This window comes from Embiotoca jacksoni, unplaced genomic scaffold (assembly GCF_022577435.1).
Source record: "Embiotoca jacksoni isolate LCO1_2020_lvr unplaced genomic scaffold, fEmbJac1.0.p SCAF_2, whole genome shotgun sequence".
NCBI classification, from domain to species: Eukaryota; Metazoa; Chordata; class Actinopteri; family Embiotocidae; genus Embiotoca; species Embiotoca jacksoni.
In genome coordinates, this window is record NW_027185340.1 from 17470707 (window position 1) to 17497266 (window position 26560).

General features: G+C 43.3%; 2 protein-coding genes and 1 non-coding gene across 3 annotated transcripts in view; all 3 read left to right on the forward strand.

The window, feature by feature from the left end:
• Positions 1–4144: 4144 nt before the first annotated feature.
• Positions 4145–23830, forward strand: cavin2a (caveolae associated protein 2a). Its single transcript, XM_069154803.1, has 2 exons — positions 4145–4888; positions 19202–23830. Exons 1-2 carry the CDS (start codon positions 4337–4339, stop codon positions 20057–20059), a joined length of 1410 nt encoding a protein of 469 aa, XP_069010904.1. The 5' UTR covers positions 4145–4336; the 3' UTR covers positions 20060–23830.
• Positions 23831–25682: 1852 nt separating this feature from the next.
• trnas-cga (transfer RNA serine (anticodon CGA)) lies at positions 25683–25764 on the forward strand. Its single transcript has one exon. It is a non-coding gene; the product is annotated as a tRNA-Ser (tRNA).
• Positions 25765–26386: 622 nt separating this feature from the next.
• nabp1a (nucleic acid binding protein 1a) overlaps positions 26387–26560 on the forward strand; it is a gene marked incomplete in the record, with an annotated part of 2466 nt that continues 2292 nt past the window's right edge. The window contains 1 exon segment of the mRNA XM_069153646.1: positions 26387–26560.

Sequence of the window (26560 nt, forward strand, 5' to 3'; positions counted from 1 at the left end):
TCCCATTAATTGGAATGGATTTGCAGCAAAAGCTGCAAGATGTAAAACCCAGTGTCAAGAGTTAATATCATGATGGATTTTACAGATTTGGATATCTCCATCAGGAGTTGGTAGCGTCCAAAAACTGAGCAAACAGAAGAGTGAATGTTGGACTTTGCGTTTTTTAAAAGTTAGCATTAACACACAGTACTTCCCCAAGTGGATGACTCAGTGTTTGATTTTGTGCTTGATCCATTGCCAGACTTTTCCAAAAATACAGATATTTCATCTTTAAATGGGACTAAATACACTGTGCATCTAACAACCCGTACACGGACAGTTACGTAAGAGCAAACTTCCACAGGAGTATTTCCTCCTTGCCTGTCGAGCATAATGTCTCCGTCTGCGTGTGAGACCATCATCAGAGTCCCCATGAAGTCCGCCTCAAGGGGTTTCAGTTGCATTCTTGTGTCCACATCGAAGGTCTGCGCTTAAGCAAACACGTGTCCTGGAACAACACAAGAGGACGAGGGGGCGACCACGCCGCCATCGTTCCTAGCTGACAGATGAATGCGGTTCACAATGACAAGGACGTGTGGAGGAAGAAGAAAGAGAGGGAAACAACAATGCGTGCAGGTGAGAAGCTTTTCCCGCCCGTGCAAAGTGAAACTATCTCCTGTGCTTTTTTTTGGATGTAAAAATACATTCATTTAAACTGGTTAGGTGGCCTCTGAAGAAAGAGAAAGGATCGTAATTAGCATAGTTTTATGCAAAGGTTTTTCAAAATAATCCTCCACTGCATGAGAGTTTGTTTCATATTCAAATGAGCTCGTTCATCAACTGCTCAGGGAAAGTTAGTCATCCACGGTGACTCGATGCCAAACGCCAACGGTTGCGGCAACGCCACGCCCCCCCCCTGCCGAAGGTTTTGAAGCAACTCCAGGTGGGTTTGGCTGGATACGGAGCTCATTCAGTTGATGCAACTTGCAGCAGCATGTTTGTTGAAATGATGGAATATAATGATGGTTGTTTCTGCTGCACCGGTTTCACCCACTATCTGTTTCAAGAGATGTATTTTTCACTGTTCAAGATTCGATTATCGAGACTTTATTTAGGAAAACGAGAAAGTTACAAACTCAAGTTGACACATTGCATTGCCATTAAAAGAAAATATGATAAGTGACTGTTTTACTTAGGTCACGTACTTGCATTTATTAACCTCCAATGGGCAAATACATCCATTTCTTGTAAAGATGACCATCCACCGGCTCTTTCGAACACTTCTCCAGCCACTGGTGAGCGTGACATAGTTGTTTTTGTTGCACATTCTATCAAATGCAACTGTAGGAAAGTAAAGGGCCCTTTACTGAATAGCAAGCGTCGTTATAAAATCGCCAAGGGAAAGTCAACCTTCTGTGGAAATCGTCGAGCACGAACCAGACCATCAGGAACGAGGAAGGAATTCAAGGAAGCAAAAGATAAGTTACAGTAAGAGGAAGAAAGAAAAAAAGGGGAAAGGGAGGCATGGAGAAAAAGGGGGAACAGAGGAAAAGGACAGCAAAGGAAAGGACGGGGACGGCTGGAAGAATGACAGGATGGGAGCGTCGTTCCCTCCAACTCTATCCCGAGGGTGAAAGTGGGAAGAGTCAAGAGTTCAAGAGGTCGGAACGAGAGGCTGCACTCTTAATGTTGACGGCAGCGCGTGCGCTCGAAGGGAGGCCGTGACAGAGAGAAGGGTTTGGAAACACTGGGGTTTCGACTTAGAGGAGGAAGGAGCTTTGTTTGAGGCGAGTGTGTGTGTGCGTCTCGCACTTTCACTCGACTCTGACAGCTTTGAAGCTTATTGAGCAAGTAACCTCAAAAAACAGGTGTTAGCCTTGGATGTCAGGAGGGACTTCTGACTACACTGGTGGTGACAAGGCAGAGCTGCAACAGAAAAGAAGGCAGACTGCGGCTGTCATGTGAATGAAGGTATCATCTTCCTTAAAGGAACAAACACTTTGGGAAATACACGTATTGTTGCGGAGAGTTAGCTGTCAAATTTGAAGCCGCCTGCAGCCAATGAGCTCAACCTAGCGCAAAGATGGGAAACAGGGAAATTCGTGAAATGAAAATAGAAGCTGAAGAAACGGAGAACGTGGCCTAATAAATGCCGTATATCTTCGAAAACGAGTTACGTGGCGGTGAAGTTCAACAGTGAGAAAAAAAAGTCGGTGAAATTTGATATCACATTACACACTCGGGGGCACCAGCAGTTCTCTGGGATTCACACACCGCCTTAAACTTTAGACCACAAACAGTTGTTGGGGAGCAGAAGTGGCGTCCTGGGGGAAGAAAGTCTGCCCTGGCCTCAACCTCTGGGAACAGACCACCTGGAGCACCCTGAGTGACAGGCGCACAGAGAGAGTCGACCAATGGACTCTTTCGATGGTCCGCCGGCCCCTGTGATGGGGCGGCTGACGGGGTTTGTCCCGGTCCGTCCGATAACCAGCACACCACTGTAGAGCCGTGAGGGACATTGGCGTCACAGGGGAGAACCAAAACCGAGTGCCTATAGTTATACTTTGTTCTATATGACAAAACAAACAAATTAGATAATAATAGTACACTAATAAATACTGATGTTATAATGTGCTGCTAAATGAATCAACTTTAGAGGCGTCGGTCGGCCTGTTTTGCCACTTTTGGACAAGCTGTTAGCTCCTGTTTCCAGACTCTGCCTTAAGCAAAGCTAACTTTCTCCTGCTGTTGCTTCATCGTCACAGAACAGACTTGAAGTGGCATCAATCATCTTACTCACAGAGAGAATTTGCATATTCCTTAAAAGTAGGAACGTTTCCTTTGAATTGGCAGACGTGTAAGATTTACTGCAAATCTCAAGGAAGCAAAACTTTCAAACAAATCACTACAGCTAATGCTTTAAAACAACAAGACAATTAAAACGTATCTGCTTCTGATAACATGGTGTGGATCCGAGAAGGACTGTGGCCTCTACCAACATATTTTAGTGTTGACCGAAGATGTGGCTTCTCTGCGTTTGCCGGAAGTAGCTGTGTAAAACCTAATCTCAGTTTAGTTTTTTGTATTAATCTTCAATGAGACTGTGGATGACCAAGCCTTCACTGAGCTGGCAGAATGCAATAAAAGTCAGGTGGAGGGTTTAATACTTTCAATGTTTTGCAGATGGTGATTTAAAACTATGTTTTGTCACACAGCTCTAATGCAAGAGGTTCTCTCCCGCTTTAGAACACATTTGCTTTCCTGCCATTATGCAAATGAAACAGACATCCAGGCCCTCCTATTGCGACACGCTGACGCATTCCTGGTAAACACACATGTATTTATTTGATTTTAAAACACGCCAGACTGAAAAAAACAAAACAAAAAAAAAGGGGGATTGTGTGACTCTGAGTGAAAGATTTACGGTGACGGCGACAAAGAGAAAGATTGAGAGAGAGAGAGGCCGGGGCGGCGTGCCAGGGCGCGGATGAGCTCATTGTTGAAACAGGGATTTCCACATTTCCATGTCTGTGTGCCCCACGCCATGAGCCAGGGCTCGAAAACAAGAGCAGGGAGGGGAGGGGGCGCACACACACACACACACACACACACACACACGTTACACTAACATGTGAAGTACAGGCGCACACACACACACACACACACACACACACACACACACACACACGACTTTGGTTTAAAGAAGACAGATTTTCCCAGCCTCTGGCATGTCAGTGGAAATTCAGAAACATAGACCTGGATATAGTTGAATTGCACTGTTATTTTTTTAGTCCCACACAAACAAGAACACACACACACACACACACACACACACACACACACACACACACACACACACACACACTTCATTAGTCTGCTACAAAAAGTCGCCTTCACACATATTTTGCAAATGCAGCCAGTGGAGTGGATGGCAGTCACATGGAAACACACAGCAAGTAGGCATACAAGGAAGCACGCACCGCACGCACAAACACGCACACACACACACACGCACACACACACACCAACTCTACATCTGTACTGTCAATAGGGCTAGGCCTGCGCTGCGCGGTGTCCATGGCAACCGGGCCCCTCCCTTTCGCCTGCAGGGGAGGTGTTTTGAAAGATCACAGCGTGTTTGTACGTGTGTGAGAGAGAGAGTGTGTGCGGAGAGGGAAAGAGAGAAAGAGGCGTGGAGGCCCGAGTCAACTACGAGAAGTAAAACTCCCTGCCTTTACTTCTCAGCAGGAGCGACGGACGGCAGCACCCGAGAGGCCGTGAAACTCCCACCAAACTATCTGCGTTTTAGGCGAAATATACCCCTTTAAAAAGCGGGCCACTCGACCACCTGTGAGCCATGGAAGAAGACCCGTCCCGCACCGGGGCCAGCAGCGTCTCCGGCAGCACCCACACCCTCCCGCAGCAGCAGCAGCCCGAAAACGCGGAACTCCTCATCCCGAGCTTCAGCCCGTCGTCCGCGCCTTCCTCCCCGACCCCGACCAGCACCCTCTCCAGGATGGGCTTGAAAAGCCCCCCCAGCCCGACCGCGGTGGCGCCGGGCAGCCCCATCGACCGCGGCCAGGTGAGCGCCATTACCGTGGTGGCGCTGCTGGACAAGCTGGTCAACATGCTGCAGTCGGTGCAGGACAACCAGCAGCGGATGGAGCAGCGGCAGGCCGACCTGGAGGGCGCCGTGCGGGTCGTGCAGGGCGACGTGACCCGGCTGTCCAAGACCCACATCTGCACATCGAACAGCGTCAGCAAGCTGCTGGAGCGCTCCCGCAAAGTGAGCGGACACCTGAAGGACGTGAGGGAGCGCATGGACAAACAGGCGGTCCAGGTGAAGAAGCTGGAGAACAACCACAGCCACCTGCTGAAGAGGAACCACTTCAAAGTGCTCATCTTCCAGGTGAGGGAACGAGACAACAACAACAACAACAACAACAACAACAAAAAAACAACAGTCACACTCACTGTATCAAAGACATAGCCTCTCTTAATATGCTTTAAAGGGGAACTCCACCAATTTAAGACATGCGGTTCAGTTTACTCATCATGAGGAGTGCTACTCGGTCTGTGAAAGAAAAAAACAACTTAATATCGTCTTATGAAAGCTACTATTACGTTGCATTATGGGATATGTAGGATTGACTTTTTTTTTTATGAGCTTGACCGCAGTTTAAAAGTCAGGATATCTCTGCATGTGACCCTGAACAGCATCCCAACTTTTTTTTTTTTTTTTTTTAAAGTGCATTATTAAATGGTTGAGCTACTCCTTTAAGGTGAATTAATTTATGATAACTCATCCTAGTCTGTGTGTGGGTGTGAGCGTGTCCTATTTGCATCCATATTTGTCTGCTACAGTGGGTGTGTTTGGATGCGTGCACCTTTTTACGTTTTTGCCTGGTTGGCACTGCCACGTGATGCGTCTTTATTACATTTGCCATATTTCAAACTTGTCGAGCAGGACTTCAAACAAACACACCCCTGCAGAGCTAATAAAAGATTGTGCAAAAAAAAAAAAGTAATATAATCCAGGTTTGTTTATGAGTTGAGGTCTTAACGAGGTTGCCACACGAGTTTGTGTGTGTGTGTGTGTGTGTGTGTGTGTGTGTGTGTGTGTGTGTGTGTGTGTGGGGAAGAAGAAGAAGGGTGTGTCTGGGAATGGTGGTACAGAGGATAATAGAGGAGGGCTCAGACCCTGACTGACTAGATCTGTTTACACCTCAAAGTCATAATTCATGTAGAGTTTTTTTTTTTTTTTTGTGGATAGATTTCCCACTTCTAACTGCCATATCACACCTGGGAGGGTAAACCTCATTGCAAGTGTTTAAACTTTTCTAATTTCCACATAAAATTGTGAGTGGAAAGTATGACTAAAATCCTTAAATAGACTTTCCCTCGCTTGTCTAAAAAAAAAAACAACATTAAAAAGAGGGGAAACTTCTGGTGTTTACACAGCATCTAAAAGATAGACCTTTTACTTCAACCTGCATTCTCTCTATGCAAATGAAAGCTTAGTTTATTGTGATAAGCGGTTGCCCATGCAAGTCTCTGTGACTGATACATTTCCATTTGAAAAAAAAACAAACAAAAAAAACCCAATATATATATATATGACTCGGACAGGAGATCTTTGTGCATGAATTAAGTGCATGGGGTTTTTCATAATTGTGTGTCTGGGTGCCCGTACGGGCGTGTGCTCAGGTAGTGAAAAGGAAGGGGGGAGGGCATTGTTGACCCAGCCCGAGCCACTGAGAGCTCTTAAACCGCTGTTGTTAACTGGTTTCCCAGGTGCTGAGGCTCTGTTGTACAAATGCAACAGGTGCCAAAGACCAAACCCTGTACAAGCTGACTCTCTGTGAGTGTGTGTCTGCAGGCGAGGCAAGCAGATGGGTTTGCTTGACTCCCCCCCCCCCCCATCAGTTTGTTGCTGAGATAAGCGAGAGTGCTGTTTGTTAGCGGTGCCCTATCGAACATATTCGATTATCTGCTCCCCGTATGTATCATAGTGAACGAGTTTAACTGCGGTTTGGTACTTTTGCTTTTATTTAAACATGGTAACATTTATAAAAGCATGTAATTGCAATTCAAAAGTGCTTTTGTTGATTTTTTTTTTTTTTTTTTCCTTTCAATTCATGAGTCAAACTAGGAGTGGAGCGTTTAAACTAGGAGTGGAGCGTTTGCAGATTGCGGCGTATTAAGGCCAGGTATGACCTCCTGGGCGTGCGTGTGCAACGTGTGTGTGTGTGTGTGTGTGTGTGCGCGCGTGTGCGTGTGCGTGCAACTTGCCCACTGGATGTTATGCTGATGTGTCGGGATCGGGTGTATGCAGTTACAGAGCAGCTAAATGAGACTGAGTGGGGGGGGGGGGGGTGTAAGAAAATAACTAAGTGCAGCCCTTGTTCCTTGTCCTGTGTTGACTCCTTTCGCTGTGTCCGTCACTTTCTGCCTCCCCTAATCTCTTTTTGCTGCTGCCAGCATTGTGTCTTTATGTTCCACCTCCGCTGCTGCGCTCTGATTTTCCTCTTGGTGGTTCTCTAATGCCTGCCGATTGTTCGCTTCTCCCCGGTTCAGTCTTTTAAACAAACTCCAACTTGGACGGAGCCCCTCTCTTTCGCTCGAGCCACCTGTCCCCGTTCTCTGAAACTACAGGGAAGCACATGCTGCACGCCTCACGCTGCCCTTTGATAACACACATTTTCTGCGCCGCCCGAGAGCCAAACTCGATGTACCGAGCCCCGTTATCTATCGGCCGAGGGGCCCTCTATTTTCTTTCCCTCGCCTCCCCAACTCGACAAAAATTGATCCCAAACACTCATCACCCTGTGTGTGCCAGCTGAGGTGGAAACACAGAGGGGGGCTTCTGGGTAAACGCCCACTGTCGCTCGGAGCGAGGGGTCCGCACTAGCTGCTAGGCTTTGGCCACGCTCGGTCAGAAATGACAGCGATGTCTGCCGCTCCGCTGCATTCCTGCTTATAACGAGGACTAATGAGGACTTAATTACCACTTGCTTGGGTTTTGTTTGTTTATGTTTGTGCACCAGTGCTTTTTCCTGTCTCAACATGGCTCTCTTTAGGCCTTTTCTCTTGTGTACACACACACACACACACACACACACACACACGAGCAAAATACTATACAATTCCCAGCCATCTCAGATTCAACGGTGTACCGTGTCAAGGCTATTTTGTTAATTTCTGTTTGGAGAAGTAAAATGTCAGACTACTAGATTTTCTTTTTATGTTGTTTGTCACACAAACACATGTCAAAAGACTTGTTACCTAAGAGTTTGAATATCAGCGATGGCTTCAGAGATCCAATAAACGATCCGCGTTTGCATCAGCGCGGCATTGCAAACACGCGTTTTTGGAATTGAATTTCCTGCGACAGAAGTCGTTTATTTCCGAGCACATCGTAACTTTTCCCATCCGTGTTTATTTCACAGACAGATTCCATCGCAACAAACAATTCGACCACAATGGTAGATTAAGTTTGAACAATGTCAGAGTTCGTGAGGGTCAGAGATCGGCCACATACTCAGCGGTGAGAACACCGTTTGCGTGGAGCTGTCGATGGGATGGGAAGAGGGTGTTGGGTGATTATTGTGGTTGGGATCCCTCATCTCAGAGAGGCGGGGGAGTGACACCGGCATGACTTTTCACACCCTATCGAAGAACAGTCATATCGCTTTGCAAGGAAAGAGAAATACACTCCCCGGCCAAAGCAAACGCGGGTAACGGTGGAAGTTGTTCAGTAGAGCATTAATTTATTAAATCTGACTCACCTAACAAGCTCAATGTAAACTTTCCTGATTGTGAAACTGCTTTCCCATCTATCACCTCACCCTGACTCATCGTTCACTCTGCCAAATGCTTGCAGAAGCTTAACATCACTCATTTTTGTTTGCTTTGCTTCCAATCGCCGTAGAGCTTTTTTGCGTAGCGACACTTGACCAAAGGTTGAGACTTGATCTTGACTTTCAGCAGCAGGAAGTAAAAAAAAATGTCACGCTCTCAAGATGGAGGACAAACTGGTCGCCCCACCCTCCTACCTTTTTACTGTAGTTTAATGATGCCACGCTGGGAGTGGAAAAAAAAAAAAGAGCCAAGTCATGTTCCAGTAATAACAAGTGCGCAGCTCTGTCAGATCTACATGGGTCCCATCTTGTTTGCGCAAATCAAAACGCTGCACGACAGATGCTTCGACGCAAGAGAAACGCTTCAAACCAAATTGATGAAGCAAGAACAAGAGAAAGAACAAGCTTATTATCCTTCCAAACTAAAATATGTCCAGCAGTAATTGGATATTTGAGCATAACTTGAGTGCATATTGTGCGAATGCTCACAGTTATAAAATCAGATCCATTTCCACGTGTTGCAGCAGGCCGCTGGCTTCAGGCTACAGCTGAGGTTTGTTCTGCGTCTCCCTCATCGAGGTGATAAATTACACCGCCGCGTAGCTTAAAAGCAGCGTCTCGGTGCATTCAGACGAGCTGCGTCTACGTGTCACCCAGTTTTAACCGACGCAGATGTTGAGTAAAAGTAAAGGGGTACTTAACTTAAGTGATTAGGTCATTTCTTTAACTTATGCGGGTGTATTTTTCTACATGTATTCACCCTGACGATGACTAAGCTGCAGCAATCCTCGTTTTTCTTTGCAGCCACTAGCGTGAGTTCATTGTGCAGCATAACCCTTCATTAGGTCGACATTTTGATGGATTGGATTGTTCGCGTCAGATGGGACGGTGGACGTTGAGATCTCACGACGTGTTGGCTCGTCACGGGGAGAATGGGGGAGGTTGCCGGCTTCTGCAAAACCAGGAGAAAAGTGCACTCCAGTAACTCCAGTTAGTTATTGAATATAAATGACCAGCCTGGTATCACACTAAAGTAAAGTATAATAGAGCTGTCAGTACACGGAAAGATAATGTGACACTGCCAAGTTTGCCTACGCACGGATACACGGATGTATGACGAGCTTCGATAAAGGTGGTCACGTGATGAAGTACAAAGTGACAAAGTCCAAGTAGGAAAACGGGTTGGACTTGGTTGGATGGATCAAACCCAAAACTTTCACCCAGTTGACCAGAGTTTGAGTCCGTGAGACAGTGGCGTTGGTTTCTTTTAGGTATCGTAAGTAATTGACTTGCATAACGTAACATATTTAACTTGAAAAACGTATGTTAGGTAACTTGCATAACGTTAACATTCTAAATTGCCTATTTGAACCCAAACCATGATATTTTCCTCATCTTACCCAAGTAGTTTTGGTGCCTAACCCTTACGAGTAGTTTTTTTTCTAAACTTAAATGCAGAATTTTTGGCAGCTAGCCCTACTTTTCAAACCCAGTAAAGGCAAAACGTGACACTCACTGTCCTTCAGTAAACAGTTCTCATTATGGGGATGAGCATTTCAAGCAAAAATACTAATCGAAATTAGCTCGGAACTATTTGATTATTGATTGACTATTCGGCCCACCCACACCCCCTTTTGGCAGGAGTAATGCATTACAACCAGGCTCCAGTAAAAACATGGGAAATAAAGAAGAACTATAGTCGCATATAAAAAAAAACTAAAAAAAAAAAATATTATTATTTTAACGACAAATTGAATATTCGAAAATCATGCCCTGTCCCCAACTCATAATATCAGGAGTGACATGGGTTAATGGATTTGAGAATAGTTAACAAAATAAAGTCCCGTGTTTATCTGCCTGTGATGAGTTTTTCCCGTAAAACACAGCATTATGTTTCGTACAAACTTTGTTTGATAATGTATCAATACTATTTAGACCACATATTCTACTATATGCAGAAGTTTATAGATCAAATGTATGTAGGTGACCAGCAGTATACAAGAAGTGCCTGTCATGCATTTTGTCCTCCGCTGTCAGATTTTTACAGAAAAGTGCTGTTGAAGCACCAAAGTATAAAACTGGTCTCTGTGATTAAAAAAAAAAAAAAAAAAGTCTAAAGTTATTGCAGAGCCTTCAAGGCATGCTTTCTAAATGAACAATGAAGTTTGTTTACTGCATGGATTCTCGCTTTGTTATCATTCTTATTTCCCCTTTGGGGTTCATTCCTCAGATAATCCGCCGGGTTTTCAGACAACAGAAAGTGAAGATGGCAGAACGAGCTAGAGAGAGAAATACAGAGAGAAAAATGATTAGCAAAGTGGAAAAAAACGAAGTAAATATATGCCGTGTATTTGTTATTACGAGTGTAGCATAAGAGTGAGTCTATATGAGAGGTTATGCTGAAGCTTGCAAACTGAATAGGCGATTTTTGCATGTGGATGGGGCAGTATTGCCCTTAAGTGCTTGCTGTTTTCCCTGATCTCCCATTCAGGTTTGACAAGTCTGTCTGAGGCTCAGGCAAGTTTGCAACTGCAGATCCCTTGGAAAAAAAATACCGGCTTTAACCGCTTTAATACCACAGAAGAGAGACGATTGTGAGAGAACGAGCCTCAACAACAAGCTGATAAGAAGTGGTTTTTTTTTTTTTTATGATGAAGGTTAATAATAGAAAGGTTTTTTCAAAGTAATATCTACAATGCCATTAGCCCATTCAGGTTTTTGATTACACGCTAGGTATTAATAAGGTAATTACAGGAAGCTCTTTTGCACACTTGCAACTCACATGCTTCTAATCCCCTCAAGGCCTCCACATCCATGACAGGAAGAGGGAAAACAATTGGCATTCTGGTTCTCACTGTTCTTATTTCTCGGCTCCTCAATGAGACATCAAAATACAACATGTCTTGACTGACATTTGTGCGATTTGACCTCCGATGGGGTAAACATTGGAACAATTGTAGTCCGCCTTATCAAAAAATGCCAGCACAGCTCTTATCAAACAATGCTTCTGATACGTACTGTATTGGATTGTGCTGAAGCACTCTGTAAAGGAGGATCTTGGGAGTTTTTGAACAACGCAAAGCCACGGTGCAGCCGGAGCTGCAGAAACTATAGCTGTAATTGTGCAGGAATGTTGTGGTGACACTGCGGAGGACATTCTTTTACCGCTTTATATCATTCATCTCGGATGGACGGTGTTAGACGAGCTGTGAAAGTCTAGGAAGTGCAGTGGAGGTTATTATAATGAATATAGTGCCATGTATGAAATTAATTAGGAGACTCTAGGGAGCACATGTCACAGAGAGATGAAACACATCATCATCTCACAGTGCAGAGACTGCTATCACCTAAATGACGGGGTTGCGTGAACAGGTTTCCGTCAGACGTCCATCATTTATGTCGTCGCGTATAATGGTAGCCTCTGTGGACCGCCGCGATCTGCGTCCGAGCGGCACGTCAGCGAGACGTCGCGCCTCAGTCGGTTATTGTGCTGTGTGATTACAAAAGCGAAAACATGCCGGGTTTTCTTTTTGCTCAGGCAGATATGGGAGAGGTGTGAACTCGAAAGAATGCCCGAACTTGTTGTGCAAAACGTCGTGGGTATTAAGCCGAGAGGCATGATCCAGAATTGGCATGAAGTTGCCGGTGAGGTATTTATGACACTTGGAATAATAATGTCATATTGTCAGTCGGGTGGGCTACTATCCTAAAAAAGTGTTCATCAGTTAGACCTCGACGTACTCCGTGCAACACATGGAGAGTTTTGTGTCAGTGCATTCCCATGATAAAGAGCAGAATTCCATTTCCTTTGCTTCCTTTCCTCCTTCCTTCCTTCCTTCCTGCGTCCACAGATGGCTCTTCGTGCGCACTGGGACGGAGGTGGAGGGGGTGTGGCGTTACGCAACAAGTCGGACAGAGGTGAACTGCAAACCCAACCTCTCTCTGCACCGCAGAGGATGTGCTGTAATCAAAACATATGCAGATGAAGGCAAATCACTTCAGTTTCAGGTAGACAACGTAGAGCCTTTGTTCACTGAGGAGATGGAGCGGGGGCTGCGGGTGAATGGACAGTGTTAGAATGAGGTGGGTGCTATGACAGATAAAGAGGATAGGGAAATGTAGAGATTAGGTAGAAATGGGAGGAGTGAAATCTTTTTATCAATCAATACAAATCGTCAGGAGCTGCACATTCGGTGGAAGTAGCACTCACTTTTTGTTTTTCTGTTTTACAATAGTTGCTGTGTATCTCCTTCTATAAAAGTAATTGCAGGGGAGTTGACACCAGCAAATGTGTGCACACGCATGCGTTTCTGTGTGTGCGGTGGCGGTGCTGGCGTACCCTCTCATTGGTGCAGTCTCCCCCGGAGGCACCTGACTCACTGTGCCAACACACCTGTACCACCCTCGCCTGGCAGGATTAGGGAAACCTTCATTCATCGTCTGAAGTGCCAGGAAAACACGCCTGCTAGTGCATGCACATAAACGCGCGTGACTGGCAGTGTTGTGGCTCACATTAGTAAATTAGTCACTTACATGCGCGCGCGTGTTGATCGGCAGTAGTTTTCTAACGCGTGAATATGTCTGTGTTGTTTTTTAATTTGAACTTTATTTGAAGTGTTGCAGAAAGTATGGCAGAGGCAATTACAATGGAAGTAAGTTAAATTTGGTGGGGGGTAATGGGGATTTTATGCTATTAGAAGTTCACTCTATGAAATGGACATGCAAAACCCAAGAGATAGAAGTAGGTGTAAAAGAAGCTTTTGCTACCTTTTATCATGATGTTGTCATTTAAAAAAAATGATTTGTTAAATTTAACATTAAAAAACAAACTGATATTAAAAAGTCACAGAGTCCTTGGAGTTTCATCATACAGGAATTAGGTATAGGGCACGGATTTCAAAATATTCAAACTGCAATTATAATCTAAAAAAAACAATTAGTATATGCGACTCTCATTCTTCATTTCTCCTGTTTCTGCCAGATCCTGGTTGTAATTCGTTTACTCCCGTCAGGAGGTAGCAGTAATGCGCCTAAAAGTAAAAAAAAAAGAAAAAAAGAAACGGGGGGGGGGGGGATTTATAGTACTTTTGCTTGAAATAGCCATCCTCAACAGGAAAAAGGAATGTTGATGTCATCAGTTTAGCAGGTGATTTCAGTGCTTAATGAAAGGTGAGAGACATACGTTTAAAAAAAAAAAAAAAAAAAAAAAAAAATCATCCCGGGGGGGGGGGGGGCATAAACGACTGCACCACCTTTTGATGGCAATCCATTTAATGTAGGCATTTCACTTAGTAATGTCAACTGCATTGTGAAAGGTGAAAGATCAGGAGGATTCATCCTCTGGGGACCATGAAGCCATCCTACACTCACTTGCAGTTAGATGGCAGTTCTACCACTTAACTGAGGTCTTGACCTGCATTATATAACTGTTAGTACAAAATGTCTTTGAAGTGAGCTCGTTGTAACAATAAATGAACTTGGGGTTTTTTTTGGTTTTTTTTTTAGCCAAATTTATTAAAAAATTTCTGTCATCTGGCTCTCTTAAACTTTTTCTTTTTTTTATATGACAATAGTCAGTGTCTTGCATGGCTGTACACAAACACACGTCGGCACACTCAAACACACACACACACACACACACACACACACACACATTGCATCACATTCTCAGTGTCTAATGAGCGCTCGCTTTAGAGGGTAATGTTGATTAACAGCATTCCCAAGAGAAAAGTGTGTGTCCACACCCACACACACACACACACACACACACACACACACACACACACACGATAGACCTGGGTCAAATGGTGTTTGGGAAAACTGCCAAGACTGTAGTAGGTTAAACTGAGGACATGCTAACTTCCCACCGCTTTACTGTTTATGTAGCCAAACACAAACCGAGCATCTTTACCCGGAAGACCAAAATAAAAGCTGTAGAAAGAAAACCTGGATGAAGTCATGGCTGTGGAAAAAAGGTTAAATGTAATATTGACCATTCTTCAGAGTAAACTTGAGGTCAGAGACTTTCGCTGTTGTTCTTGTTAGGAGGGCTGCAACTAACGATTATTCTCATTATGGATTATTTAGCCGATTATTTTCTCGATTAATCGATTAGCTGTTTGGTCTTTAAAATGTCAGAAAATGGGGAAGATGGTTGACCAATTTTTCCCAAAAATTAAGTCTCATGCTAAAATGTCTTGTTTTCGCTCAACCAACTGTTGACAACCATATTCAATTTATTATTGTGAAGAACCAGCAAATATTTACATTTAAGAAGCTGGAATCAGATAATTATTTTTTCCCCGTTAAATCACTTTAAATCAAGTAATGAATTATCAAAATAGTTGGTGATTACTTTTCTGTGAATCAACCAATCAAATATTCTTTGCGATTTAACCTTTTTTTTTTTTTTTTATTATTTCTTTTAAATTCATTTCACAACAATATACCAACATAAAGCAAAAACACCATAAAAAAAGAAATAATAATTGCATGTTCTTCTTGACAATTTCTAACTGAAGGTATCCCACAGCAACATTATAACCAATCAAATATTCAACTCGTTATTGGTTGGTGTGCACGATGACTAGAGGCAGTGGTAAACCAATGTTTTTGTTGATTGATCACTTATGGTGATAAATACCATCAGTGTTGCTGAAGCGAGCAATACTTAGTCATCCTGTAGGCGGGCTGCTCAGTTCTCCTTCGGTCGTCGTGTTTTGAGATTCAGTTGCTGCCTCCCACACACTTCAGTACCCACGCTGATTATACCAAACATGTTTGAGCCAAATCAGAAAGTCTACGGCGTGCCCAGACTGGAGGCGTCGAGATTGAATCGTTCAGAAATCGCGCCACCGCCGAACAATCAGTGGAACATTAGTCTTTATTATCAAGGAATGCTCCACCGGGGGTCAGTAGAGGCCACGTTGCCTCTGATTTTCTAATCACGACTGGTCACATTTAGGTGGCTGCTTAACCCGAAAGCTATTTCGCACTTCACGCTGATTTAAAGCTGCGTGACACTATCTGAAATGTTAACACAGAAAAGGGGCGATAAGCACAAAGCCTGAAGTTCTATCATCTTCCAAGAAGCGAGTTTCTCTGCAACCTCTAATGTGTTTAATACGAAAGCTCGTCACCCACGGAGTTCCTGACTGTCTGATTTGAGTCTGCGTGAACATGTTCAGATCCTCGCTCTCTGTGGGTGTGGTGCTGTGTCGGAGGCGGCAGAAAAATGGGGCATTCAGAAACAACAGTTGGGAGCTACAGGGAACAAAACCGAAAGGCAGGGTTACAGTTAAACCGAGTGAGAGGTGAAGGTAACCAGAGCTGGTCCCTGAGGTGCTGACTTTTGTCTTGTTGGAGTTCAAGTTACAAACCTGTGGTGCATTGGGGCTCCCAAATTTATTTCTACTTTTTGGGACAACTTGTCAGAGGTTTGTGAGATAAAAATATGATTTAGAGTTGATACCAGAAGATTGCGAGTGTATTTATTTGATTGGGTTTTGTGCTGTGTTCCTAAATTCTTTCTCTTCCTCTTGAAATGATGTCCCTGCTCTTCAGGTTGATTTTGTGCCTTTAAGAACAAGCAGTTCCGACTCGGCGATCAACTGGACATTTGGAAAGTGCTCAAATCAGCATAACATCCTGCTCATCACTAGAAATACCACTCCGCCTTCTCAATGGGAATATATAATTGAAATTGAATTTCATATAATATGTAATATAATGTTGATTTTATTTGTGATAGGCCTATTAAATGTCACCCATTTGGCCCTTTTGGTGCTTATTTGTCGCTCTTAGCACCCGTACCGTAACACCACCGATAGTGGCACACTTAAAATCCGAGCTGCGGTATCTTTTTTTTCAGCGGATATCCTACTTACAACAAGAATGTGCTAGCTAAGCAGTTTAGTGTTTCTATGTTCTGTATTTATTCCGTTTTTGAAACGATCTCTTGAAAGCAATAAAACCGACTGGATCTCGTCTCTGTTGCTACGTCGTTGCTAAGGGTCGTCCCTACTTCCTGGAGTGGTAGACATTGAGACATTTATATCTCGTGGGTGAATTAAAAACTTCCCGAGACCGTTCCTGTTGCGCACAAACAGCACAACGTCGTGAAGTGCCCGGAGCAGAGGGAAGCTGTAACCCTTGAGGCCAAGTATTCCAGGTTACGTTGTTTGGTCAAAGTCAGCGCCCGAGTTACACACGTTTTTGTGGCCTCCAGTATGCGCGCATTCGTGATTTCAACATGGACCAGAAACTTGAGCAGGAGGCACAGATCCCATTTTTTGGTCAAATTTGCGGGGAGCAGAACAAAGTCGCAGAAAGCCAAATACGGTTAGAAGTGGGGATTGGGCGCCAGCGATTGTGTTGTTGAGGGTGAGAGACTTGTCTTTTCAAACACCAAAGTGCCAGCGTGACCCCGTTCAGGCCGTTTGCACTCAATGTTTTCCTGACCTGAAGCATCTTCTTTGGACGATGGCGTTCTGCCCATCTTGAAATGCAAATGCCACTCAAAACACCTCACTAGGCTCATTGCTTTGAAGCATTTCAAGAGTTCCCGTTGTCGGGTTTGGCACGAAATTTGATGTTCACACTTTGCCCCTAGTCCATGGTCAAATCTTAAATGCACATGTACCACTACTCAAAAATGTGTGCAAATCGGGTGCTTTGTTAGACCAATCAACGTAATTTGGTGTACTTACTGAGGAAGGTTGTTGCTTCCCCCTGCTCCATGCACATCATCGTGCAGTGCGTTGTTTGTTTTCAACAGAAGCAGTTTTCAAACTCTTTGATTGCTCCTTGTATTTAATGATATGGATGGTACTTTTTCACTATTAAGGGGGGCAATTCACTGAGTTTCTGCAATTGAAATATCATAATCGCAGTCTTGCATCCTCAGTTTAAAACATTACAGCATATAATTGTCACAGTTACTGTATCATCTCATCTCATTCATGTATGTAATACAACAGCGTGTTGAAATAGCCTTGAATGGAGGAATGGGTTAAAGCTGACATTCTCCGACCGACTGCACGCATCATGCTGCTATCCTTCCATACACATCATGATGGGGGAGGGGTAATGGATGGTTAGGAGGCAGGACTCTTCTAGACCATCTGGTTGGCCCAGTCTGAAAGTATGTTAATGACACCCCAAGAAAAGATGTGTTGCACTGTCCCTCAACAGCTCATGACATCCTGTTGCTTTAAGCACTTAATGTCTTAAGAGCTGCCATGCAATCTTTGAAATGCAGTCATACTTCAAATAAGGACTCACTCTGATGTGCACGGTGCAAAGACAAAGCTAGTGTTGTATGGAGGTCAGGAATATGGACGTATGAAAGTATACAAGTTAATTAACCCATACAGAGCCAAGTCTTGCTGGCTGTAAAACCGTGAAATGTGCTTTAGGCTGTGCTACATTAAGTCTACTCGGAGCCAAAAATGCACTGGTCATACTTTAAGCTGTCACAGGGAGGGTTTGTTTATGAGCATTTCAAATGGGTAGTGGAGGATGTCAACCACTGATGCTGCACCTTCACTCACTCCTGGGTGTGAAAGGATAGGGGCAATTGGGGGTGGGAGCTCCAGCTTAGATATCCTCAGTGGAGGAGAACAGTGTGTGTGTGTGTGTGTGTGTGTGTGTGTGTGTGTGTGAGAGAGAGAGAGAGAGAGAGAGAGACTCCATGATTGTGCATAGATGAGTTGGCACCAAGTCAAACGGAGGAAGAAAAAAAAAGATACTGAAACATAGAGAAGAGGTGAAAGTCTAACATATTGAAGCTCTGGATACTGAACTCATTGCGCTTCACCTCAACTCCATTTATGGCGAGCGATGTGTTTATGGATAAAGGGGTCAGAGGTACAGAGAGATATTGAAGAGAAACTGACGAGGCGTGTTTTGAGTCCTGCGAAGAAACAGGTGGAATTCCTCAAATGTCTTGAGGAGAAAAATCAGGCGGGCGTGCAGAGACTGGTTTCTTCTGTCCTCGACGGGCAGATCAAGCCAACGTGTTAGAGTGTGTTCAACACAGACTTCAGTTCACAATAAATACTTTTTTGACCATTTCAAAGAAGAAATAACTGTCCTCGGAACATGTTCACCAAGTATATATTTATGTGTTTATAGAAATGTGTGGTTGGAACTACATCTAATTGCCAGTTCTGACCAAAGATTCGCTACAAGATGATTTGAAACTTGCACCTACTAGTAATTGGCCAGTCTGCAAAAAAATGTTTCAACCTTCCAATTTACAGCAAAACAACAAGACAGTGTAACATCTCCACAGCAACTATGCACTTTTGCTTTTACGGTTTTTCTGACTTTTTGTTGCTGGATATAATTTGTAGCATCTTAAAACGGGACTGAGGATGGTGATAGTGAGTAACTTGTAGCAGTTGAATTTTTAGTAGTGATAAAATAACGAAACCCCCCAACCCCCCCCCAAAAAAATAAAAAAAATTAGAGGGTTGGGAATTTGGAGTTACCCATGGGTGCTTCAATGCAATATGCAGGAGACTTGTGCAAATTCAGAAATTTGGAATAAGAGTTTTGTCAATTTCTACCATGTTTTTTCCAGCGCATTTAGAGAAGTTGGTGTCCCCTCTGAAAAACCACCAACTTTAAATTCTAAAACTGCCCGCTGGTGACTTGAAAAGGAAATCGGCTGGCTTGAGTCGCTCTGAGACGGACGAGTTCACAGTGCTGCGACGAAACATTTTTGTTTCGTCGCGAATCTTTGGTCTGAATTGGGATTAAGCATCTTTACTTTGATCGTCATGGTCTAGACTTTCGTAGATACCATATCATCCCCTGGCTGGAAGTCTAACCTTCTCATCCTCTTTGTTTCCCGACAGGAGGACAACGAGATCCCCTCCAGCGTGTTTGTCAAGGACTCCCTCAAGACCCCACAGCCAAGCCAGTATGATGCAGAATCCACTCATGTTTCTCCATCTGTCACGGGCTCCGTTGATGGCTTCCGTACTCAAGAGGAGGGTCTCCACACCATCAGCCTGTCCTCGGATGAGGAGGAGGATTTTCACCGAATGGAAGAAGAGTTCCTGGAGGGCGAGGCCGCAATGGGAACCTCCCGCCCATTGGAGAGAAGGTCTGACCGGTTCAAGCGCTCCAGCCTGAAGAAGGTCGACAGCCTCAAGAAGGTCTTCTCCCGCCAGAGCATCGAGAAGAAGATGACCCAGATCACCACCAAGATCGTGCCGCCGGAGAAGCGTGAGAAGCTCATGAAGAGCCTCAGCCCGAACCACCTCAAGAGTCCGACTGCCAAGTCATCCTCTTTCAAGGTGTCTCCCATGACCTTCAACGTCAAGAAGATGAGAGATGGGGAGGTGCCCACACAAGACATGGGCTCACCTGGGGAAGAAGCCCATGTGAAGATTCCTCCTCTTGGAAGTCTAGATGCCATGATTCCCCTGGAGGAGGTCCATACCGAGGAGGGTGTTTTTGAAGAGATTCAGGAGATGCTAAGCCCCTCCACCTCAGAGAGCATGAAGGCAGATCTGGCAATCAACGGGAACGCACCGAGCATCGAGTTCGAGCTGAATGGCGATCATATTGCTGGCCTGGCGGTTCCAGAGCTCGATGAAGATATTGGCGAGGAGGAGGAAGACGACGAAGAGAAAGACAAAAGCCCCGTGGAGACGGCAGCAGAGGCCCAGACTCCCACAGCAACGGTCGCTGTGGAGCAAGTGTCTTAAAATGATTTAACTATCAGTTCTAATTTCCCATTCACTCTTTTCGTATGTTCCAACAATTACTGAACTCCCGGCAGGTGCAAGTTCCCCCCTCCACTGTAAGCAGCCCCGTGTCCATGAGGGTCGGCACCCTCTTACACTAGCAACACTCTGGACTCCCTGCGGTAGTCTTCGCCTGGACCTTTCCTCCAACACAACACTTTGATTATCACCAGCACGGTCTGAAAACCTTGACATAATCTGCATTGGCAACTAAACCCGACAGTGCACCTGCCTCAAAGGGTTAAGATCGAAGCATCCAGTGCGAGTGCTCCACGAATCCCGTAGTTAGGTTGTCCAAAGAAGGCAACAATGCAGCCAACACGCCATAACTGACTCTCGTCAACCAGTGCCCACCGCATCAATCAGTGCTCATCTCCTGGGCGCTGGACCAACTGTCTGCCTCCTGCTATGTTTGCCCGCCTCCGGCCGTCTCTTCCTCACTGACAAATAGCCCCTTTTTGCTCTTTGTGTTTTTGTTGTTTTTTTGTTCTACTGCCCCACAGCCTGTTGAGGCAGCGTTGTTGCCAGGTTGCGCAAGAGTTGGAATGGGGAGTTTCTGCATTTTCAGTGAAAAGGTCCTGGGGTGTTTTTTAGTAGTGGTTTAGAGGGTGTTTACTGCATTCTTTAGGCCTGCGCCGAGGAAGCCCTGATCTTATCTAGAAGGTAAGTCCGAGTGGTTTTGTCCTTCGCCTCCAGTTGTGAAATTGTATGTCGGGGCCCATCGTGAGGTCCAGTTTCATCTCTCCCACCCGTTGATGTGGAACAACGTAACATACTGTAGGGTTGCCCTTTGACCTCAAGCAACCGATCATCTTTTGCATCAAAGAAAAAAAGGATAAAATACATAATGGAGGTAAAAAAAACAAAAACAAAAACAAAAAAAACGTTCTTGAATGCCTCGAATGTCACACTTAATTGACACCCTCTGAAAGATGAAATAAAAAAAAATGATTGAATATTCAGTAGCACTATGCTTGAGTTCGGTCACGCCGATGCAAATGAAGAACGTTGTTGCAGGATAAAAGCTACTCCAGATGTAGATGCAAATGCATTAGTGACACAAAGGACCTTACAGATTTGAACACGGATACTAAATGTCACTTTTGCGGCCCTTTTTGTGTTTTCGCAGGGCTGTCTATATTTGTGTACAGGTATTATTGTCTTTTTCACGCGAGGCACACTAATCGATAGGAACTTGCACAAACACCATAAAAAAATACAGTACAGTAATTTGTACTTCTGCAGTAACTGTATCTGTGAATTTTCTTTTTTTCTTGGATGTTTCCTTACTTGGGTGTTTTATAAGCCGAATTTTTTTTCCGTAACTTGCATGGTGAAATGTTTACTCAGGTTCACATGTTTAAGATAAAAAAAAAAAAAAAATGGTTTCCTAAGAATTAGCCTGGGCACCATCACTAAAGCCCCTAAGCCTTAATACATGCACAAACATAGCCCTTCAGAGCCATTACCTCGCACAGGCTGGTGTGAGGAATGGCTCTCCTTGAAGGGATGAATTCCTCCAGTTTTGTAAATAAGAGTGACGGTAAAACATGCCTGAATTTAAAAAAAAAAACAATTTTTTATTTCCATTCCTGAGGATTTCCTTGCAGCTGTCACCTTTTTCTTGGGGCCCGAACTAAAGGTTTATTACCAGTTACATGAAAACAAGAAAGTTTACTTTTAAACAACTTGCATCAGTCACCTTTGTCTTTGGAACTCGTGCCTTCAGGTTTCTACGAAGTGCCCTTCCTCCTGTTGCTCCCTTTTTTTTTTAAGAGCTTTTACCAACCTCAGCTACAGACTTGTCCAATGCCACGACTTCCTAAAAATAATTTAGCAAGTGATACCAGGTGCCAGACACCTAGAGAGGTCACAGAAGTGGATAAAGGCAGAGGACAGCATTCCTAGGTTTGACGGATGACTCCCGCTCAGCCCATTTTTCATGCTCTTGGCCTCCTTGTTTGAGGCTCTGTGCAGCCACAGGTGTTCTGCCCCTGTAGAGGCGCCTGGGCAATGAGCTCGTAGTGGAAGGGGGACAAGTGTTTCGGGAAGTTTTGGGGAAGGACTTAAGTTGTCGGAGAGGTCGATAAAGTTGCCTTTGGTTTTGGAATATGAGCATCTTCGCAAGAACGCCGTTTAAATTATGAGAGTCTGTGATGCATTTGGGAATTGATTTATGTTTTACGGGATTTACTGTACATACCATACCAGTTGCTGACACTGCAGGATTAGGAAACCTCCCATTTCAGTTTGACTCTACCCCACATCCATTACACTGCCTTTGAATGAAATAGATAAGATAAGCTATACATTCTGGACATTTGTATGTATGCTGGCCAAAATACTTTAGATCTAAGCTATGCAAGAAAATCACTTGTGTCGTATCAAGTCTGGACCCATTCCAATCTCTAAAAATCACACTTATGAATACTTTAAAGTACTAACTTGAAAGTATAAAAGTGAATTTCTTAGTGTGAGAAAGAACACATAATATTAAGTGACTTTGTCCGACTTAGAGTATCTGATCACATGAACGTAGCCAATCAAAGATGTACATTGATCCCACCATATCTCAAACATACTTACAATGTATTCAGTGCTATGTTATTATGCACGACAATATAGAATTATAATTTTTTTTTTTAACAGTTTGTTTTGTTTGTGTGAAATCACTGGGAATAAATAAAATCGGAAATGAACACCTATATAATATATTTAGACTACAAAATATATGAATAGTGCTTTAAAAAAAAAAAAAAGGAAAATGGCCAAAATGGAAACAAAGTTCTGCTGTGAGAGTTTATAAGGATAATTTAGTGCCACAAGACAAACCAGTGAATCTGCTCAGGCAGTGATGGTAAATAACAACAATACCCGTCATAGACTAAAACTGCCCCAACTTTAAACATATACTGTTCAGCTAGCGTATTATTTTTATCATCAGTCAGTAAACGGGCGTTTCTGTACTCCTGTCATTGAAGATCTACTCTACAGCTCTCTTGAATTTAAGAACATTTTTACGTCGCAACTATTTTGATAAATACTTTTTATTTTTAAGTTTGTGAGTAATTGTTTACCTTTCATCTTAGTCTTGACAAATACAGCCCGCTGCAAACACGAGAATGTCAGCGCATGCGTTGAAACTGTATTTAACGAAGTGCCTCTTGTGTTACAAAAAATAATCTACTAGTTTGCTCAAATGCAATCTGTAAGAAACAAAAACAAAAACAAATTAGACATAGATGATCTTAAATGACATGTTGTGTTTATTAATCATTTTGTGGATTTTTTTTATTTTTTTTTTGGTTCAATTTAAATCTTCTTTGTATAAATCACCTTACTGAAAATGAATCGAACACTACCAGTTATTTTCTGTTTATTTGTGCAACCTGTTTTACTTGGTGATATTTCTGTCTGCTGACGTGTAACGAAATGAATTTACACGTGTATTTGTGCAAAAGTCAGTTTGTTTTGATTTCACACTGTTCATTTTGAATCATAGGCGAGAACCTTCAGCGTTATCAGGTAGCGATATTCTGTTTAACTCCATCTTTGTTTTGACTTTTTAGCCTCTTCATTTAGCTAACCACTTAAACCAAAGAAGTTTCCTTCGCAGAAGAAGATTCCCTGCCGCTTTAAATCTGCTTCTCGCCTGCATCTCCTAAACATGCCGGCAGTTCTGTTCAAACTTTTAGCATTGTATACATCAATAAAGATTTTAGAAAACTAAAATAGTGTTTTTCTGTCTTTTTTTTTTTGGGGGGGGGGGGGGTAGTTATCCAGGTAAGAGGAGACATTGTCACACCTTTTACATAAATTATAATAATAGGATTGGGTGTCACTCTTATCGTATTCCCCATGACTCGTGTTTGACCTAACAAGAAAACATGTTCAGCTTGCTGCCCCTCAGGCAATCACAAGTTTTGAAAGTTATTGTAGGTCAATGCACTGAAAACTAGTAAACCCGGGGTTTACAACTTTGGGCGGTGGAGGATTAGTCTGAGAGAGGCGTGGTTCACTTGCTCAACCCTTTTTATCCTTCACTTGAGTAAAAGTACACAGACTAAGAACCACCAGTAAAAATGTACCTAAAGTATTAAAGTCAAAGTACTGGTTTGGTCCCGCTATTATTATATATGACATCATTCGATTGTTAATACGGAGCATCATTGTGTAAGAAGCACGTTACTGTTGAAGCTGATGGAGGTTGATTTTTGGTGAGACATTGGATCATTTGAACTTGTATTGAAATAAAACCACTTGAAAGAAGTTAGAGGGAAAAATACGTATTTTTAATTATATCCAATAGACTTCTGAAATGTGACCCCAACCACACACTGCTTTTTGTAAATCTTTAAAAGCCCAAAATACCAACAAAAAAACCCCCACTCATTTAATCTTTAAAAACGGGTTGTATTTTCAAAGTTTGTATTCTCTATTATGGCGAATCTTCATCTTATCAGTAACTACAGCTGATAAATAAATGTAGTGGAGTTGAAAGTAGCCTACAATTGATTTTCCTCTTGCGCTGCCCCCCAAATAGCCAACTATATTTGTCATTCAGTTGCAGAGACAATAATACTGCAACTTGTCAGAGATTTTATAAATGACATGGAAACATTTAGCCTTCCTCTCCAAGATGGTGGCCTTGTTGGTAGCCCGGGGGGCGAGGTGGGTCCTTGTTGTGGGAAGTGAGCCACTCTCACTTGAAAATTGGCAGTAACTTACAGAATAAAGTATTTGGTCATGTTATAGTTTGTGTTTCATGGAGTGGATATTAACTATTTAGTTCAGCTCCGAATCACCTTTGGAAAAATTCCACATCCCCCAAATCGAAATGGGCCAGCTCTAAACTTTTATAGTCTACGAACAGTTACTGGAGCATGTGAAGTCCAGAATAAAAAACAAAGTCTTTTGGTGCTTTAAAATAAATGCTTCTTTTTAACTCTTTGTTTGTATGAAATTGTTAAAACCTCTTGTGCCTTACATGTAAGAAGAAGCATTGAGCAGCATGTTACTGGCTGCAGTCACTTGTCAAGTGCAATGCTGACAGCTGTGGTAAACTTACTGTAATTATCCAAGTCTTTAAAGTCTTTGTCTCGGCCCAAATTTACGCAGCGCAGCTTTCCAAATGTCGTGCACGTGTTTTCGCTGTCTCGTGGCTCGGTTCATGCGACGTTTCTCTCGGGTCTCTGCCTCGTAACGGCAGACTTGGTGTGGACGACATACGCTCGTAAATATATAGGCTATAAATTTAAATGATGAAATCAGTATTATGAATTCCTACGAACAAAACCCGTGTTTACCGTTCCTGTATTTAAATATCAGCTAGGTGCCTTTTATGCTGGTGTTTGGCTCCCTCCAGTGTCCAAACTCGCGCCAATGCGCGGTGCTGTACTTCTACTACCATATTATCCTCCGTTAATACAGGCACAGCTGCAATTCACAAGGCAACAAATACACAATTCTGTCTGTTGGGGTTTTTACATGTTAGTCTCTTAAATATAATTTTCAGAAATAAATCATACCCGCCTATTTGATCGGCTACTATCAAAAGTGACCACGATCACCTTAGAGGAGTACAGTCACGGTGGCCGAGAGGTTAAGGCGTTGGACTCGAAATCCAATGGGGTTTCCCCGCACAGGTTCGAATCCTGTTCGTGACGAAGTTTTTTTTTTTTTTTCTTTTGCAGCTCTTTTGAATCACAAAACAAGCTCAATAGATTTGGACGTTCACCAATGTTTTACTGTGTGATTTACACATTCACATAACTGCTGTTTACCTACTATTTAAACGTGTTTTTACGCCCAACCACTCGGAGTCTGTCTGTTGAAACAGGCATTGATTGCAAAACAAAAAGGACTAGCTGAGCTATCTAAAGCTTGTGAATTGAGTTACATCTTTAAAAAAAAAATAATAATAATTCCACCATCATCATCATTCTTATTTTTGTTTTTTTTGGTACACTGAACTCTCACATTATGATCTCTTCTCGCGTTGTTTGTGAACGGGATCTGCTTGGTACAAACCAACCGCTTTCCTCCTGAACTAAAAAAAAAAAAAGTGGGAATATTATCTGCAGACATTTGTGGCTTGAATATATACTTCAAGTAATAAAAGTCGGATAAATTAGCAATATACTCGGACTCGTTTCTATTAAAAAAAAAAAAAGATATCAAAGGAAGTCTCTACGGATAACCCCCCCCCCCCCGATGTAGGATAATGGAACTGCCCGACTTAGATAAATTTTACCGGCAGTCCACGCTGACGTAGTTTTTGGGGCATTATTGAAGGAGGGAGGAGCAGAGAGAGTTATCACCACCAGCTCGGGTAGTTAAACAAATAAACAGGCTTTAATATTGTTTAGATATAAATAATCGGGCCTTTCGAGACAGATTGCGTCGTTAGGTGTTCACCTTGTTACGAACTAGAGCCACACAAAGGAAATGAGGTCGATCGGC

Bases quoted from the DNA above. Each gene is read 5' to 3' on its own strand.
- cavin2a (XM_069154803.1), top strand. From the start codon at position 4,337: ATGGAAGAAGACCCGTCCCGCACCGGGGCCAGCAGCGTCTCCGGCAGC. The intron at 4,889-19,201 runs GTGAGGGAACGA...GTTTCCCGACAG, and splicing joins TCAAAGTGCTCATCTTCCAG to GAGGACAACGAGATCCCCTC.